This window comes from Microtus oregoni, unplaced genomic scaffold (assembly GCF_018167655.1).
Source record: "Microtus oregoni isolate MIOR12 unplaced genomic scaffold, Mior012 000027F_ref0000203, whole genome shotgun sequence".
Taxonomy (NCBI): Eukaryota; Metazoa; Chordata; class Mammalia; order Rodentia; family Cricetidae; genus Microtus; species Microtus oregoni.
In genome coordinates this window covers 27,330,889-27,351,069 of record NW_024543086.1, presented here as the reverse complement: position 1 = coordinate 27,351,069, position 20,181 = coordinate 27,330,889, and the positions used below count along the sequence as shown (strand labels likewise).

Here is a 20,181-nt window from a genome sequence, read left to right as displayed (position 1 = left end):
GCCGGGTGGTGCGCACCTCTAGTCCCAGTGCCAGGGAGGCAGAATCACATCTATCCCCAAGCTCACTGACCAGCAAGGCTGGCCTGATCAGTGGTCTTCAGGCTAGTGAGGAACACCAACTAAAAACCAAGCCTCACCTGTACACTGAGACCTACAAACAATTGGAGAATGCCCAGAGGAGGAGAGGTGGCCTCCCCCAGGGAAGAGTTGACCAACTGGTTGTCCAGTGTCAAACTGTCACTGCTGAAAACATACAAAGAAGTAACTAGTAACTTTATATGGACTGAACATATATATATATATATATATATATATATATATACACACATATGTATATATGAATACATATATGTTTTATATATAGAGAGGTATATACATGGATACAATAGCAATTAGTGAAAAAAGAGGCCATGAATTTGATGGAGTGTGGGAAAGGATATATGGGAGGGCTTAGAGGGAGGAAAGGAAGGGAGAAATCTTGTAATTAAATTATAATCTCTAAAAGAAAACCGATGCTTTCAAAAACAAAAATGAAACAAGGTAGACAGTGTCTGGTGAACAACATCCAAGACTGACCTCTGACCTTAACTCTCATGCACTTGTACGCACACCCTCCTAACACACACACACACACACACACACACACACACACACACTGCCATCACTGTAGTGTTCTGGTATTTCTATTACCTAGCTCAATATTCATTGTCTAACAGATTGTTCCCATCATGACAACTGTATCCTAATAGGCTGAGCAATATTTCCAGGGATGTCTCTCATTGGCTCAGCTCAAATCACATGCATTTTATTTACATGGGAATTGGGAGGCTACATCTGGAAGGCAAGAAGAGCCTTGGAACTATAGTGTAATTATCAAGGATGAATGAATAAAAGCACCAAGAGTGTGGTGGGCAGTAAGTTTGAATCTCAGAGAGCCAAAAGGAGTAGTTAGCTCACTGAGTTAGAGAAAGTTACACAAGCCCTCTGTGCTGAACTATGAAGTTGAAACTATAACGTTAACCATGTAGGATCTGGGTGTGAGGCGGGCACATAGATTAAGTGACCATGTCTCCTGGCTATACAGAAGTGATCTTGTGTAACTGTAGTATGGAATGCCACTGTGGAGATAGGCACAGAGTTCTCCATCTCCGGGGACAGCAAAGATGGCTTTTCAGAGGAGGTGGACGCTAACACGATGCTAACATGAATGCTAACAACAGACTGAGGACATCCACTGACTACATTTTGTACCTTGCTAGCTTCTGGGCTTTGTACATTGTGTACATTTTTGTCTCATTTAGACCTCATTCCAGTCCTCAGTTCTGCTTGTTTCCTGCATTTTACAAATGGAAAAAGTGAAGCTCGGAGAGGTCAAGTGACCTTCTCACAGTTATTCAGCTAAAGGGTAAAGATGGTAGAAACACTTGGAATGTATGAGCCCTCAGAGCCTTTGGCCTGACCACTCTGCTACCCAGCCTCTTTGAAAGGTCAGATTTGAGGTTTTCCAGAAAAATGAAAAGGAATGGAAATGTTTGTTAAAAATATGCACGTTTATGCTTATATATGCATTCGTGTGTGTGCAAGTGTGTGTGTGTGTGTGTGTGTGTGTGTGTGTGTGTGTGTGTGTGTGTTTGTGTTTAGGTGTTGTTTCTCAAGATGCTGTCTACCCGGTTTGGGGGGATGTGAAGGGCCTTCCTTCCTTCCTTCCTTCCTTCCTTCCTTCCTTCCTTCCTTTCTTTTGAGTGTCTCTCAGTGTTGTGGAATTCACTGACTTGGCTAAGCTTGGTAGCCAGTAAGGTCCAGAGATCCACCTGACTCCCCCCCCCCCCCAACAGTGGAATTGCAAGAACATTCCAGCATGTCCTACTTTATCACATGAGTTATAGGGACTGAGTGGTACAACCACTTACTGACTGTGCCATCTCTCCAACAGCAAAGTTTAATGTATGTATAGATTTGGTATTATTTTTTTGGTCACTGTCCCTCATCTGACTGACAGGACCAGGAAGGCAAGAACCATTCTAGGCTGGTACCAGCACACAGTAGGTGTGCAATAAATCAATGCTGAACAAAGAAAAATTCTACAGACTCCACCCTTTCCCGAGCTTATATTTCACATCATGGAAAGATGAGCATGTTTGTCTCACCAAATTAGTCTGGCAACCTCTGTGTCTAAAAAAGGACGCTATCACCAAAGCTAGACAATTTTGTAATTAGCCACATGGGATGTTTCTTTACAGGCAGCGAAAATTTTCCAGTACAAATGATGAGGTAATCTCAGAGAGCAGAAATTCTCTTTCCTTTCACCTCATCACCTCTGGTACTCAGTGTGCCTGGCTTCTCTTTAAGGGCTTGAGATTCATTTCTGGTGGTACTCACGTCACCCAAGGAGAGGTAAGCAGGTCACATCAGCACAGACAAGCCTGCACTTGGCACTTAGCCTCTCTGCTGAGGTGTCAGGCCACTGCTCAGGAGGAGGAAGGAGAGAGCAAGGCATGGAGGCAGGCTTTTCCCGGGGAGTATGTGAACAGTGCCAATAAACTGTCAAATAAAATTAAGGTTCAAAACATACAGCCTTCAATTTGATTTCACTAAGATGCTGGCTGCTGCTCAGAGGGAATACAATCGATTCTGTTTTGACAGGTCTTGATGCGTGCTAAGCAGTAATAGTCTCCGCTCTGTGGATTAGGAAAAGTTCACCTTCATTTGCAACTTAACTGGGACCACATCAGGATGAAATGATGCTTCTAATTTCATCAGTGCTCTGCCCCTTAGGTTGCCTTCTCGCTCAGTCTTCCTCTCATTTTTTGCTCATTCACCTCCCATTACTCTCCTCTTTCTATTTCTCAGCATATTTGGTGCTTCCCACTTTCATTTTCCTTTCTCTACAATATCAGTAGAAACCTGAGGTCCTCCTTATGTTCCAGGCACTGGCATTTGCTGTGTGTGCGCTACTTGATTCTACTGACAGCATAGGAAGCAGGTGGGATTGCATCACAGGACAGATGAGGAAGCAGATGCTGCTCCTGTGATGCTGTGTTTGCACAGCTGAGAAGTGGGGAGATGCACATGCAAACCTGTACCTCTGTGACTGTCACAGCCCATGCTGTTTCCATGACACTCTTGCCCTGAACTCTGGCAGATCATTGGAGCTTTCTGGGAAGCCCCAGATGTACATATGGTAGTCATCACTTCCAGGTACCCATTTCATCAGCCTCTAGGGTTCTCTGGGATGTGGAGGAGTTGCCCAATATTCAGGTCCTCACCATCTTTCTTAGTGCACAAGGAAAGTATCCATCAAGGCATGCAGCAGTTAGGCCCCTCAGGCTGTTAGATGTCCTCTCCCCTGCCTCCTGCGGGAAGAACCTGCCTTTCCGAAGTCAGTGAGGTATCAAAGGGTAATGTGTCTTTGTGTTTGTGACCCAGGTGGGCAAATGGGAGAATCAGACCCTGAGCCTGAGACACGCTGTATGGCCGAGGTACAAGTCCTTTTCTGACTGTGAGCCAGACGACAACCACCTGAGCATTGTCACCCTGGAGGAAGCCCCCTTCGTCATTGTGGAAGACATCGACCCGCTGACGGAGACCTGCGTGAGGAACACAGTGCCATGTCGGAAGTTTGTCAAGATCAAGTGAGTTGTGGGGATGCTCATGGCTGAATGTGTTCAGTCCTAGCTAGGAGCTTTGCAACAGTCTGCACAGTCCAGCCATAATATCAAACATATCCCACGGTTATGATCATGTAGATTAGCAGACTCACATGCCTGGAGATCTGCCACATATGCACCTATTTCATTCCAATGTTGACACGGAGTAGGGGGTTTTGTTCATGGGAAAGTGATACTAGCAGATTGTAGGAATAGTAAGAACCTCTTCAGGGTTAGAGAGACTAATTGGTTGGTCAAGGGCTTGTCTTGTAAGCACGTAAGACCTGAGTTTGAGCCCCCAAACCCATATTAATAATAATAAAAAGCCAGTGAGGCATAGTGGCACACTAGGAAGGTAGAGACAAATGGATTCCGAGGACTCACTGGACAGCCAGCCCAACCTACTTGTTGAATTTCAGGGTAGTGAGAGACCCTGTCTCAAAATGAGGTGTACAGTTTTTCTGAGGAAACACCCAGGTTTGTTCTCTGGCCTCCACGTGTGTACACGCCTACACGGACCACACACACACTCACCACTCACACAAATAAAAAAAATGCAATGATTAAACCTGTTTAAGACCATGCAGTACGGGGCCAAGAAATGGCATTGCCACCTCACCTGCCCTCCAGTCTCTTTGTTAATGACTCCCTCGTTTTTGTCCCCTCCAGCCTGTTCTTTCTGTCTCTTATATTTCGCAGATGGGTACTTTACTTTTTAGGTTTAAATTAAACCTGCTTGGGCTTGGGGTGATGCTAGTCTTGCACATGACTTTTAGGTGGGTTCCGGGTGGGAATGGGCTGCATTTGTGCCCTTTTCTCTGTTCTCACACTGAAGAGAAAGCTGATATAGTAAGTTAGTTTAGGGTTCTCCTTCATGTACAGACCCTTTGGGGACACAGATGCATTTATGGTCAAGACAAGGATCTTGCAGTCACATGTTGAAAATGGTTAAAAACAACTCAGTCAGTGAAGGACCAGGGCAAATGAATGCGAAAGGTTTTGTAGGGATCCACAGGGGAGGTGACAGGAGGGTGTGCTGGCCTATGTAAGAGTGTTACAGATCACAAGGTAAGGAATAGTGTTGCAATCTGCAGGATTATGCAGTGAGACTTCAGCTGACAAATCAGAAGGTCAGCCCACCAGAAAGATGCGTTCTGGCAGAGACAAGCCCAGATGCAAGGCCCTGGGAATACTGCCTTTGAATGGTGGCTGTTCCTGCTGTGACTCCCTTGTGAAGCCTAGTGCCCTGCTTCTGCAGTGGGACTCATGCCAAGAGCTTCAGCAGTGTATTAGTCAATTAGTGGACACAGTTTCTCCCATGCACTGGTGTACTGGGTGACTTTTATCCCAGGTTAGACATCTGAAGGCCTGGAGGAAGAACATCCAAAGACCCCATGACGAGAAAGAGTTGATAAGCCAAAGCTTGATAAACCAAAGGGAACCCACTGAAGGCTGGAGACGAGGGGGCTGGAAGAATTGTGAGGAAAGAGTGTGGGAAAGGGGTTCAAGCATAGGGGCTGGAGTCTGTGGGCTGAAACTGATCAGATGAAGAAAGCAGTGTCTTCCACAAATTGAAAAGCTTAGCCTCAGCAGGGTACCTCTGACCATCACAGCCCTCTGCCCGAAGCAGCCAATCAAGCAGGGCTCCTTGTGTTTCCCAAGTGTGTAAAGTGTGTAAAGTTTACTAGTGTAAAGTCAGTCAGCTGACTGGGAACTTATAACCTATCTCAGTGGTAAAATGCTTCCCTGGTGTGCATGAGGCCCTGGGGTCAGTCCCTAGAACTACTTGACTGGGTACAGCGGTGCAAGCCTTTGATTTTAGCACTCCAGAAAAGGAATATGGAGGTCAGAAGGTCAGGTTTATGCTTGAGTATATAATGAATTTGAGACCAGCCTGGGGTACATGAGTTTATGATATGAATTATATTATATTATATTATATTATATTATATTATATTATATTATATATACTATAGTCAGTAGTTTTTTAGGCAAAACCAAGTAGATTAAAGTCCCAAGTCACATTTCTATAGAGAAACACGAACCCAAATAAATTAATCTCTTTAAAAGAATTGACTTTTCTATTGAAGATTAAACAGCTTAATATATTCAAGTTTGTAGCTTGGGTGCTTGCAGGGAGGTAGTAGCTTTCAACTTCTCCTTTTCCATGTGGAAATGAGAGGGACTTGCTGTGGCTGTGTGTGTTGGATTTAACTTAGAGCAATAGATATACAGGATCCTCTAATGCCAGCATTAACATAGATGAGAACAGCTGCTTTTCCACAATAAAAAGTTCTGTGCACCCAGGAAGATTCCAACCAGACAGGGGGAACACATTTGTTTTCTTGGTAAACTCTCATGAGGAAGACTTTTTGTGGCTCACCTCTCGTTTCTGAAACAGTGGATTCTCCAGAATCTGAGAAATGAGTTTCCATCGACTCTGCAAAGTGTTGACGACCATGGAGAGAAAATTGGAAATATTATTTTCCTTGATTTATGAGCATAAATGGTCATGCTACCAATAAACCCTTCACCTGTCAAATCATTGAATGGAAGAGAGAATTCATTTAAATATATATTAATATTTAAAATTATTTTATATGAAATGAATGAAAAAATGAAATTTATGCCCTGGCAATGCTGAAGCGTGCATGGGCAGTCCGTATATGGTGGCTCTGTTGAACTTGTCCATATTGGGTTTCATGGTCTAAGTTGATGAGGATGACTGACCAGGTCTCTTCCTCAAGAGAAATTATTTTATATATTACATATTAAAGTATTATATATCTTTCTGTATATAAATACACACACACACACACACACACACACACACACATATATATATGTATATGTTATTAGAAGACACTAGTTTGAAGCAAATGTTCTGGTCCTCTGGCTCTTAAGAACTTTCTGCCTCCTCTCCTGCAGTGTTCCTTAGGTGGAGGGATTGTGTTGATTGTGTTGTTGGTTGTGTCATAGATGTAGCATTTTGGGGCTGGGAACCAATGGTCAGTTGTTCTCTGTATCTTGACTAGCTGTGTCTTCTGTAATGGACTCTGTCTGCTACATATTTGATGAGGGGTGAAGCTTCTACTTATCTGTGACTATACAGGAGAATGTTCAGAATATAGGTAGAATTATCCTGGTTTAGGGAAGAGGAAACACTAGGTTCTCCTCAGGGTTCCACAGTATCACCAGTCATAGGTGGTTGGCTAGATTTATAGCCAATAATTTATTTAATTTATTTATTTATTTATTTATTTATTTATTTAAGATTTCTCTTCCCCGCCACTGCATCCCATTTTCCTTCCCCTCCCCCAATCAAGTCCCCCTCCCTCGTCAGCCCAAAGAGCAATCAGGGTTCCCTGCCCTGTGGGAAGTCCAAGGACCACCCACCTCCATCCAAGTCTAGTAAGGTGAGCATCCAAACTGCCTAGGCTCCCACAAAGCCAGTACGTGCAGTAGGATCAAAAACCCATTGCCATTGTTCTTGAGTTCTCAGTAGTCCTCATTGTCCGCTATGTTCACCGAGTCCGGTTTTATCCCAGGCTTTTTCAGACCCAGGCTAGCTGGCCTTGGTGAGTTCCCGATAGAATATCCCCATTGTCTCAGTGTGTGGGTGCACCCCTCGCAAGTTCCTTGCTCGTGCTCCCTCTCCTTCTGCTCCTGATTTGGACCTTGAGATTTCTGTCTGGTGCTCCAATGTGGGTCTCTGTCTCTGTCTCCTTTCATCACCTGATGAAGGTTAATATTCAGGAGGATGCCTATATGTTTTTCTTTGGATTCACCTTCTTATTTAGCTTCTCTAGGATCGCAAATTATAAGCTCAATGTCCTTTATTTATGGCTAGAAACCAAATATGAGTGATTACATCCCATGTTCCTCTTTTTGGGTCTGGCTTACCTCACTCAGGATAGTGTTTTCTATTTCCATCCATTTGCATGAAAAATTCAAGAAGTCCTTGTTTTTTACTGCTGAGTAGTACTCTAATATGTATATATTCCATACTTTCTTCATCCATTCTTCCATTGAAGGGCATCTAGTGTGTTTCCAGGTTCTGGCTATTACAAACAATGCTGCTATGAACATAGTTGAACATATACTTTTGTTGTATGATAGGGCATCTCTTGGGTATATTCCCAAGAGCGGTATTGCTGGGTCCAGGGGTAAGTTGATCCCAAATTTCCTGAGAAACTGCCACATTGCTTTCCAAAGTGGTTGCACAAGTTTGCATTCCCACCAGCAATGGATAAGTGTACCCCTTTCTCCACAACCTCTCCAGCAAAGGTTATCATTGGTGTTTTTTATTTTAGCCATTCTGACAGGTGTAAGATGGTATCTTAAATTGACTTGATTTTCATTTCTCTGATCGCTAAGGAAGTTGGGCATGACCTTAAGTGTCTTTTGGCCATTTGAACTTCTGTTGAGAATTCTCTGTTCGGCTCGGTGCCCCATTTTATAGTTGGGTTGATTAACCTTTTACGGTCTAGTTTCTTGAGTTCTTTATATATTTTGGAGATCAGACCTTTGTCAGTTGCAGGGTTGGTGAAGATCTTCTCCCAGTCGGTGGGTTGCCTTTTTGTCTTAGTGACAGTGTCCTTTGCTTTACAGAAGCTTCTCAGTCTCAGGAGGTCCCATTTATTCAATGAGGCCATTAATGTTTGTGCTGCTGGGGTTATACGTAGGAAGTGGTCTCCTGTGCCCATGTGTTGTAGAGTACATCCCACTTTCTCTTCTATCAGGTTCAGTGTGTTCGAACTGATATTGAGGTCTTTAATCCATTTGGACTTGAGTTTTGTGCATGGTGAAAGATATGGATCTATTTCATTCTTCTACAGATTGACATCCAGTTTTGTCAGCACAATTTGTTGAAGATGCTCTCTTTTTTTCCATTGTATACTTTCAGCTCCTTTATCGAAAATCAGGTGTTCATAGGTTTGTGGGTTAAAGTCAGGGTCTTCTATTCGATTCCATTGGTCGACTTCTCTGTTTTTATGCCAATACCTAGCTGTTTTCAATACTGTAGCTCTGTAATAGAGTTTGAAGTCAGGGATGGTAATGCCTCCAGACGATCCTTTATTGTATAAGATTGTTTTTTGTTTTTCCATATAAAGTTGATTATTGTCTTCTCCAGATCTGTGAATAGTTTTGATGGGATTTTAATGGGGACTGCATTGAATCTATAGATTGCTTTTGGTAGAATTGCCATTTTTACTATGTTGATCCTCCCAATCCAAGAGCAAGGGAGATCCTTCCATTTTCTGGTGTCCTCTTCAATTTCTTTCTTCAAAGACTTAAAGTTCATGTCAAATAGATCTTTCACTTCCTTGGTCAGAGTTACCCCAAGATATTTTATGCTATTTGTGGCTATCGTGAAAGGTGATGCTTCTCTGATTTCCCTCTCTGTTTCCTTATCCTTAGTGTATAGGAAGGCAACTGATTTTTGGTGTTGATCTTGTATCCTGCCACATTACTAAAGGTGTTTATCAGCTGTAGGAGTTCTTTGGTAGAGTTTTTGGGGTCGCTTATGTATACTATCATATCATCTCTTTCATGTGTGTCTTTAGGACCTAGCTGCTTACACAGAGGAGGCCTATGGGGTGAGCATTCACTGCAGCCATCTATATCTAGAACTAAACCTTGTGGTCAAGGGAGATCACTAGCTCAAAAGCTGGCTGAGACTTTCAGCAAGGCCAGAAGATACCCGTGATATTGACTCTAAAATATGGAGTCTCTGTAACTTTTGTCCAACACATCCCAGGAATCTTAGCTAGAGGAAGAGGTATCTGTGTGTGGTACAGTTGCCATGAGGAAGAAAGAGAATCTCATCAGGGCACACGTGTCAAAGCTAATATACATAAAGGAAAATGGTAACTGGACCTGTGATTGATTGAGTGTACCTAGGCTGTGTTTCTGTTGTTTCTCAGCCCACTATAAATTAAACCCTCTGTTCTGAGTATTTGGTAGGGGAGAAGCAGGTAGTCACTTCCTATCATTTTATAACATTGATCCCAGCAGTCATTGCATGTGAGTGAATGTATGCAGATGTGACTCCAAGATGAGGGGAGAAGGTTAGGAAAGATCACTAAGGTTGAAGGCTAAGCTAGGGAAGTCATCATGACACATCTGGCCAAAGAAAGTTAGATGATTGAGTAGAAGGTTGGAATAGGATCAGGTGTAAAGGTTAAAATATCAAGTCAAGTGAGGACACACATGAACTTGAAATAAGGAAAAAAGATGGAGCGTGCAACCCACTACCACTACCAGTTACTCTGTCAAACATGCCCACATCCCTGCACGCAGACTCGGATAGACATCTATGAGGCCTGACATATGTTTGTATGTGTATATCTATACACATATTGGCATGTGTATCTAATTAGATGCAGAATGCACACTCACTAGAAAATGTGGGGGAATATTTCAAAAGCATGGGAAAGAAAAAAAATATCCCTCCTGTCAAATAAACTATCCTTCCTATTTCATTGCTTTTCTGGATGGCATTTTGAGAGGTTTGATTTTGCGTAGCTATGCTTATGTTTGTATTTCTTGGTACCCTACTTTTTCATAAGGCATGGAAGCCTTTTCCTATTTTGATCTTGAATTTCCATAAGCACTATTTTGATTCTTAGTTAACAATTCACTGTGAAAATGCATGAAAAGTGGAGTTTTTCCGATAGAGCAGGTATTTCACGACTGTGGGACTCAACTGCAGGACTGAGCTAATAGGACGCCCATTGGCGCAAGGTAGAATTGAGTGTATTGCCAAAAAAAAAAAAAAAAACAAAAAACAAAAAAACAAAAAAATCTTGATCTTCTGGTAAGGCTACCTAAGAACAATATCCTGCTTGTTTTCAAAGACCACGGTGCTTCCTTTGGTTGTGAAAGATTTGTATGATGTCTCTAGAACCTGACCTGTCAAATGAGTCAAGCCAGGTGACTGTAAAGAGGAGTGAGCAGAGCCATGGGAGGTTACAAGGTTATCTTCAATATGGCAATGCCATAAGAATCTTTTTTTGCCTATGTATATGTATATGGTTTGTGAGTGGGTGTATGTTCAACTGTGTGGACACAAATATCTATGTATGTGTGTATGTATACTTGTTGAGGCCTGAAGCTGACATCAGAGGCCTTTCTTAATTGCTGTCTACTTTGTTTATTGATGGAAGGTCCCTTACCAAACCTAGAATTTACCAGTCATTCCTAGCCTAAATAGCCAGTTTACAATCTCTGCCTCTCGAGCCTGGGTTATAGGCAGCCACCATGTCTGCCTGGCTTTTGTGAGGGTTCCAGGATCTGAACTTTGATCCTTATATTTGTGCAGGAAGTGTTTATACACTAAACCACTTCCCCAGACCCTGCTGTGTCTTCCAGGACTTTTTCCTGCCCTAAGGTGTTGTCTTTCAGAGACATCGTCTTTGCATTTCATGGCATGCATTTGCACAGGAAGACTGGCATAATAAACCCTCACTGGACTGGCAGCTCTGCCAAGAGATAAAATCCACAGCTCCAGAACAGGAGGATGCTCAGGGGCCTTGACACTAAGATGCTTTCTTCGGAGCCCCCATTTCTCTTGTAAAGATGCAGAAAAACCCTACTGTCCTAAAGCCTTTCAAATTCTCTGCTCCATTTTCCAATACGTTTATTTTTCTAAAATCAGTTTAGAACAGATGGCAATACTCTTGTCTAAAGAGGTTTTACATGTTCAAAACTGTTCAAAAGTAAGTGTTGGTAACTCTCCTCTGGTAATGGGTGTAAGCTATACCAAATTCAGAGAAATGTCATGGAGGTGAAGCCCACAGTTTACCAACCCTTATCAGGGTACTTAGTCAATCAACACCACTCAATAAACGTCAGCAGTTTGGGGCCTGCAGATGTAGCTCAGCTTATAGAGGGCTTGCCTGGTATGCAGTGGCTCATACTTTTGGCACACAAGAGGTGGAGACGTGAGAATCAGAAGCTCAAAATCATCCTCAGCTCCATAAGGAGTCTGAGGCCAGCCTGGGCTACATGGAACCCTGTATCACAAAACAAGAAGTCCAGGAGGTAGCTTAGTGAATAAGAGTGCAGGACACGAATGCCCAAAGACCTGAGTTTGAATGCTCAGCACTCATGTCAAAATCTAGGTGGGCACGGCTACATGTTCCTGTAACACCAGCATTGCACAGGGGATGGGAAGAAACGTACCGTGAGAGTTTGTTGGCCAGCCAGGTTAGCCAAAATGGCAAGGGCCTTAGATTCAGTGAGAGACCCTGTCTCAAGAGAGAGAAGTGGTGAGGGATAGAAGGCATGTGGTATTCTCCTCTGACCACTGCATACATGTCCACTAACACATGCATACGCACACACACACGCAAATGAAGACTACAAAAGACTTTCAACTTGTGCTTTTAGAACTCACTTCCTTTTTATGAGCTTCCAAAAATATCCTCTCATCCAAAAATACAAATGTATATGTAGCCAAGAGCGCAACCTTTCAAGAGTAACTCTCAGTGATCCTGGGTTGTCTTGGCAGCAACTCGACCAATGAAGGGATGAATGTGAAGAAGTGTTGCAAGGGGTTCTGCATCGACATCTTGAAGAAGCTGTCCAGGACTGTGAAGTTCACCTATGACCTCTACCTGGTGACCAATGGGAAGCACGGGAAAAAGGTTAACAACGTATGGAATGGGATGATAGGTGAAGTAAGTCATCTTTGCTATCTCCAGGTTCTCATCCCAACAGAGGGCTTGGGGGGTGGTGGTGCTGGGGAGAGAGGGTGAAGGCGATGCTCTTTCTTCCGTCCAGGTGGTCTACCAACGAGCAGTCATGGCCGTGGGCTCACTCACCATCAATGAGGAACGTTCTGAAGTGGTGGACTTCTCAGTACCCTTCGTGGAGACAGGAATCAGTGTCATGGTCTCCAGGAGCAATGGCACTGTCTCCCCTTCTGCTTTCCTTGGTATGTGAGTTTTATAGTAATGATTGCTTCTCTGAAAAAAAAAAAGATGCAGCCTTTATCCTGGTTTGGGTAATTACCTCAGTTGGTAAAAAGCTTGCTATGTAAGCATGAGGACCCGATTTATTCCCCAGGCCTCAAGTGGAACATTCCAGAGAATGTTAACATTTGAGCTATTCCAACTAATGGCCACCCTATCCCCTCAGCTCGTACTTTTCATTTATCTTTAACTTGGGCATTTCTGCTGATAAACACCGTCACATATTTAGATACTGGTCTTGATTATGTAGGATGAAAATTAATATATTGCTAAAACCATGAAAACACTAAAAAATAAATTAGCCTGTTGGCCTGCAGTTAATTTAAATAAGCTATAGACCTTTATTCACCCTCCACACATACACACTTTCCAGTCCACTAATCATTCATCCACTGGAAGTAATGGGACTGCCCAGTGATTTATTCTAGAGCTATAATAAACATAAATAATCTGAGGACTACACACTGACAGAGGAGCAATGCGCTCTTAGTTTAGAGTGTGGCTATCCTTGCCATATAATTTGTAAAATAATAAATGCTTTCAACTTTCCTTTCAACAATTTCATAAATGTGTTTACATGAAAGGTAATCAAGGTAGAGTTGCTCTTCCTATTGTCACTCCCCATGAACACGGGACTGTGTGTCCCGCTAGGAGTCATAGCAACTCCGTGGCACACAGCCAAGCATAATTAATTTCTTCTTTAAAGTGACTGTGTGGCCATTATAAATTATTTTCTGGAAGTTATCTTGTAAACTTCATGAAGTTTATATTATTAACTTTTCCTTGGTATTCACATATAAATGAGTTTGTCCATATTTGGGAAGGTAAAGATAAGATGTTTATCTCAGGAGAAAAGCTCCAAGAGTGAGGGAAAATGGCTTTTATTAAGGTCAACTAAATTAGTTATACTTTTCCAGAGACAGGAGAACATCATTAGAGAAAATCACAAGGGCTGGAAAAATGGCTCAGTGGCTAAGAGCACTTAGCTGCTCTTGCAGAAGATCTGAGTTCAGTTCCCAACACCCTCATAGCAGCCGGCAATGGCCTGTAATTCCAGTTACAGAGAAGCTGACGCCCTCTTCTGACCTCCATGGGCACTGCATATATTGGTGCACATAGACACACTCCCAGACACAACACACGCCCACACTGAATAAATAGATATGGAGATAAATCAATAAGTGCTTGAATTACAGACTCAAACTGACCTGTGGGTGCCAACTGCAAACCTATAGTTTTGCCCCCTTATCTTCATTTATGCCACATCAGCAGCCAGTAGCGCTTCCTAACCACTGTGCCTTGAGCAGTGTTGACTAACAGGATTTTTGGAGACTGCCTTTTCAAAGTAGCTTAGGGAATGGCCATTTTCATTTCTGATAATCCAGTTAAGCTGTTGAAATCCTTGCCACTTACTGCATTTAAAAAGTTATGTGGTTGTTATTTCAATTTTTACAACCTGTGTTGATCTAATAACAAGATGGAGAAAGACATATCTTGCTATGTTCTCCCCTTTGTCCCTTTGTTTGATACAGATTCTGAGATCCATATCTTGAGGGAGCCTCATTACACCAGAAAAATGCAACTGACTCCTCCTGCCAGTAATGCGGAGTCTTTGTCGGTGTGAGATAGGCATTCGCTCAGCTTCTTCCGCTTCTTTTCCTGCCCTGCCTACCAGACTGTTCAGCACAATGCAGCTGCCCTGGGGGTTAGGAAAAGACTGGGAGAGGACTGAATCCATGCAGTAACGTAGAAAGAAATGACTCTTTTTCACAAAACGCTCCATGTCCCTGAACCAGAGAGAACTTTTTTCCAGCACAATCAGAGACAAAGAATATCAAGTGCCTTGTCTTATAAAAATGGGTCGCTGATGTTGAATCTGGCCTCAACCCAATTTGGGTAGATTTTTTTTTTTTTAAATCTTACCTGTGTCTGTAGAGTATCTCCATAGGAAGTCAACTCTTTTGCCCAATTTAACACTCCTTCTTCATACTGTCTCTTTAAAAGTAAAATGAATTGTGTGGGGAGGAAGCTGTTTTTATGTCATAGGCTTCACACTTCTCCTGGTCTCCAGATTACATTCCTCTCTGACTGGCTGTGCACCCCTTATTTACAGACATCACGTACAGGTTTTGAAAGTCATAATCAGCCGAGCTAAGCTCCATTTTTCCATTCATGGGCTCAGCCATGCAGAGAGCCTAAACACTCAAAATCTGATTGTGCCGGTCTTCGTTATTTCCTATTCTTTCTCCTCCATAAACTCCATTAACTCACTCGGGAAATGTCGGTCAGGTAACGCTGCTGAGCTTTTGTGTAATACCACAACCAGCAGCTCTTCAAGGACAGTGATGGCATCTCTTGTAATACTGCTCTCCAGTTAATTCTAAGAGCTTGCTGAGCAGGTTAGATTCTTTGATCCACAGAAATGCTAACTTGGAGTCTCCCACACAGAAGTTCCTTCATAGGTAAACGTTGAATCTGTTTGAAACCACTGGAGGATATAACTCGCAGCAATTTAAGATATTTCTGGGTCACGCCTCGGATGCTATGGGCTGGTTCACTTATATTCTTTTTCATAGTGCTCTCCTCTCTCTCTCTCTCTCTCTCTCTCTCTCTCTCTCTCTCTCTCTCAGTCTGCAAATAGCAGGATACAAACATGTACTTCATCTATTAAAACCAGAATACTGGGTCAATATGATGGCTCAGTGGGTGAAGGTATTCACCACCAAGCCTGACCACTGAGTTTGGTTCCAGGGACCCACAGGATGGAAAGAAAGAATTGATTTCTCCAGGTTGTCTGATAGCTTCCACAACTGTTCCATGGCAAGCAAGTGTGTGTGCATGCATGAGGGCGTGGGCACGCATGCACACGCACGCACACACAACATACAAGTGATATACACAAAATAAATAAAAACTCAATAAAATTTAAAATCAGACTCTTGAAGCAGAGCCTTTGCTTCCTGAGGCATGATCACAAGCCGAGAGACTAATGATGTCACCTTCAAGTGAGGAAACATTTGGATCAGTGACTGGGATCACTTTTCTGGCTAGTATGTTTGTGACTAGAATGTATTCTGCCAAACAAAATCTGCTGCAGATTTAAAAGTTCTGACACACGAGCAAAATGCTGTAGTAATTTCCCTGTACTTTTAATGATGTTATCAGGTCCTACAGAGAAATGGGAGCTAATTAGTAAGTATGATTTTATTAACTGAAGCTGCTTTTTCAGCACCAGGGACAGAACATCACTCATCATTTCTGGCTTTAATTGTGGAATCTGTCGCCCCATCCGCCATGGAGACAGCAATTAAGAGTGCTGAAGGCTTTCCTCAGGAAAGCTCATGCGCTCATCATGTCTGCCAGCAAGACACGCCTTGCCATTAGTACACCCTACTCGCAGAATTGCTTTAATATCTTCATTCTTGATGATTAAATACTTTTTTGATTTCCTAATTATCCATCTACTTATCTTCCTTTTGGATGCACCTCATTACCAGGTTGCAGTGATTCCAGGAACATAATGGTATTTATTATTCTAGCTGAAATCAGCTAAGATAAATTTCAGCTGCCGCCTCGATTCCTTACGCTCATTTTTGTGTTAGGCAAGGAATTTCTACTGTCACCTGCTGCCCTTTAACAACATAGTCACACTGTTGAAATAGAATCCCAGTTCATTGGCTCCAGGTTCTGAATTATCCAACACCATTAAGGTTTGGATATATCACTTCCTTTCTGTACATTATGATCACCTCCCTGGAACCTGCCTGTGTTAGGGACCCACAGACTCTATTCCTGACTTACATGGAGATCACCTCCCTGGAACCAGCTTGTGTCGGGGACCCACAGACTCTATTCCTGACTTACATGGAGATCACCTCTCTGGAACCTGCCTGTGTTAGGGACCCACAGACTCTATTCCTGACTTACATGGAGATCACCTCCCTGGAACCAGCTTGTGTCAGGGACCCACAGACTCTATTCCTGACTAATTAACAACCTCATAAAACTTGTAAAAATAGTAAAGCATTTGCCACCCAGCGGCTTTGTCACACTCACTATGCTTTACTCAAGTGTTTTCTTCTGGGAAAAGGCTTTCAGTTCATCTGCATCTGGGGTGATATCCTCCATATGATGCAATCAGTTGGAGGTGTGTCCACTAAGATTTTTTTTTGCTGAATTTTCTAACCCATCTATATCATACATGATAACACAGCTATAATCCGCTAATGTTCATATTCTCAATCCGGTTAAGTGGACGTGTTCATTTTATATGAAAGGTCAGAGATCCTGTATATATATACTGCCCAGGTTATGTATGAAGCAACTGTTTACCAATCTAAGCCCTCATCACCTCTTCTCTCAATGATGTCTTATTGACTTATTCCATGAAAGTAATAGCTCCAAATGACTTTTGGGTGTAGTGAAGCCCACCACCCACCTCAGTGAGACTTGTAGGCCACAGAGAACTTATCCATCTGCAGCAGAGGGTGGCAAATTGTGACCTTCTAATATTTTTGCCAATGCTATGAATTTATAATTCTTTATGACAGGTTATAATTATCCATCTGCTTCTGAAGTTTTCCACAGATCCTCACCACCAGTATATAAAAATTCAAATGAAAATAAAAATTTAAACCACACATTTGTGACTCCATATACTACTAATCTGGGTCTGGCTTGTTTCTCCTGAGGTCTGGTGTTCTGGATGGTTCTATGATCATGTGGGGGCCCTGTGGCCTATCTATTTGCAGTCTAACATATTCTTTCTCTTCTTATTATTCTTTTCCCTTATATTACCCTTGACCTGGTTTGTATAATGTCACATTCTCTTCTCTATTTTTATCATCTCATGTGCAGCCTTATGAAGTTTCTCAAGTCATTAGAAAGAATGATTTCACATATGAATGAAAATGACCAGCTTCTTTGGAATGATCAGATTTGATGGGTGGGTGACTGGGCTTCCAGCTGGAGGTGGGGAAGAACTGACTGATATGCATTTGTCCCTATTTCTTTCCCAATAGAACCCTTCAGCGCCTCTGTCTGGGTGATGATGTTTGTGATGCTGCTCATTGTCTCTGCCATTGCTGTCTTTGTTTTTGAATACTTCAGTCCTGTTGGATACAACAGAAACTTAGCCAAAGGGAAAGGTAAGGAAGTCTTCATATATCTGATGCAAAGTGAATGCTATTTCAGAGCTAAGAGGGTGGCTCAGGACGTAAGGTGCATACATGCTGTGCAAGCATGCGGACCTAAGTTCATATCCCAGCACGCATGTAAAGACGAGATGCTATGGTGAGCATCCATAACCCAGCACTGGAGGTAATGGAGCAGAAACAGGCAAATTCCAGGGCCTTGCTCGCCAGACATTCTAGTCAGTTGGTGAACTCTAGATTCAATGAGACCCTGTCTCAAAAATAAGGTGTAAAGCTACAGAGGGAAGATGCCCAACTCTGAGCTAAGGCTTCCACATGTGCATGCAAGTGAGCTCTCACAACTGAATGCACCCTCGTGCACATAGATGCTAACACGCACACTCACACATGCACGCACGCACATACAGAGACAGAGAGTGTTAGTTGTAGAGTACTTTCCCCCACATTGCCACATTGCTGTGGCGAATCTTCATAGGAATAGACTTGGCACATTGACGTGACATGTATGATCTGTTTACTTGAACTGAAAATAGGGTTTGAGCATGAAATATTTTAATCTTATATTTTAATCTTATAATTTGAAGTCAAGAATGGTTAGGTAAAAAACATTGATATTCAATTTGTTGAGAAAACAGAGTTGAAGGAATTTTGGCAATTTATTTTTAAAATGTAGATCAAACGAAATATTAAAATCACAACAAATCTCAATTTCAATCTATGCAAATAAAATGACCTGATAGATTCTGCTTTAAGAACATTCTTCAAACTAGTGAGTCTTATTTGCATCGTTTGACAATAAATGTAACTATAAAGTGGTGTATTTCCCCAGAGTTAAATTTTCCCCTTGATGGTGTCTTATCATATTGTACTGTACTTGATAAAAAAAGAATTGGTAGATGGAAAGTGGAATTTAAAGATAATCTTTGTATAACTCACTAAGAGGCTTGTAAACACATCACATCATTTTGAGTAGATTTCTTTTAATGCGCAGCACCTCCGTAAGTGGATGTTATCAGAAAGATGTTAGCATCGACTCCCTTCCCCCCAGAGTGACCTTATATTGCAGAGAACAGGAATCCTTGGGACCAGGAATCGAGCTCAGGCCTACAGTACTTCCCCAGCATGTGAAATGCTGCCAACTTTGGCACTCCCGCCACAAAAAGGAAAAGAAAAATAAAAAGAACTTGATGTCTCAAATGTCCCTCCAGAAAAAGATGTCTTTTAATTCAACACATACATGTATAACTTGAAAGATTTACACTCGAAACAGTTGAGAAGTCATGGGAATTTATTATTTCTTTAAAGCCCTTCTCCTTCGCGGCTACTGAAGAACACTGAATACTGTATTAGCCATCTCCCCAGCTCCAAAGGGCCTTGCATAGATAAAGTTGGGTTTAAGGAAGGGCTGAAGCAGGAAGGAGCTTTCAACACAGTGACAGTGAGCTGACTCCACTGATGATCACACGAAGGGGAAACAGGACTTCCACCTGCAGAGTCTGCAGTGGAGGGCTCACACATTCTACGCGTGGGCATTTCCTGAGTATATTCTGTGTGCCAAGCCCCATGTGGGTGCAGGAGACAAGGTGAATCAGATGGTGGCTTCCTGACTCTCTTGGGTTTTAGGACTTAAGTGGGGAGACAAGAGGTAACGACATTAATCAGCCATTAATTAGCTAATTAGGCATTAATTAGGCATCTCAAATAGTAACGTGCAAGACGAGTTACTTTGGTGAGGTGGGGGCACTGCTTTAGCTAGGGCGCTCAGACAGGAAGGGATTCACAGCTGAGAGCTAAAGGAAGAGCCTGGCTATGAGAAAAACAGAAAGAGCCTTCAATTAACAGTGGAACCAGGCCTGACAAGTGGGAAGAAATCGAAAGTGAAAGGGAGCCTAGTGGTGCAGCCCTGTCATTGCTGCTACCATAGTGGCTGCAGTGGAGGTTACAAAGACCATCCTGGTAACAAAGCAGGTTCTAGACTAGTCTGGGGAAATCACAACAGATCTTTCAGAAGGGCTGGTGTGTGCAGGGCCCTGGGATCCACTCCTGCAGTAGAAACACATACACAAACAATAAAGATGGAAGACCTGAAGTTGGGAGAGAGATGTGATGGGGGATTCCCCAGGGCAGTTTGAGGTGGGGAGTGAGTGATAGGTGTGATCAAAGTACGTGGTATACATCTACGAAATTTCAGAGATAATAAAGCAACACTATTAGAGTAGTTGGGACTACAATAAAGGCTATGAAGGTGGAGACAGGGGGGATATACTGGTGATACATAGTGGAGAATAAAACTGATTCGGAGAACCTTTTCTTCAGTGATTCGTCCCTTGGCCAAAGTACACACTGGAAGCTTATCATAAGAAAGCTATCTAAAGAATACTAAATGACCCAGCGTATACCCTT

At 42.5% G+C, this 20,181-nt stretch overlaps 1 protein-coding gene across 1 annotated transcript in view; it reads left to right on the top strand.

Moving 5' to 3' along the window:
* The window catches only part of Grin2a (glutamate ionotropic receptor NMDA type subunit 2A), a 441,777-nt gene that overhangs the window by 327,657 nt on the left and 93,939 nt on the right, over window positions 1-20,181 (top strand). The window contains exons 6-9 of the mRNA XM_041676484.1: window positions 3,427-3,632; window positions 12,163-12,331; window positions 12,435-12,588; window positions 17,647-17,772. Of these exons, the coding sequence (XP_041532418.1) occupies window positions 3,427-3,632; window positions 12,163-12,331; window positions 12,435-12,588; window positions 17,647-17,772 (655 nt within the window). The remainder of the gene's footprint in view (window positions 1-3,426; window positions 3,633-12,162; window positions 12,332-12,434; window positions 12,589-17,646; window positions 17,773-20,181) is intronic.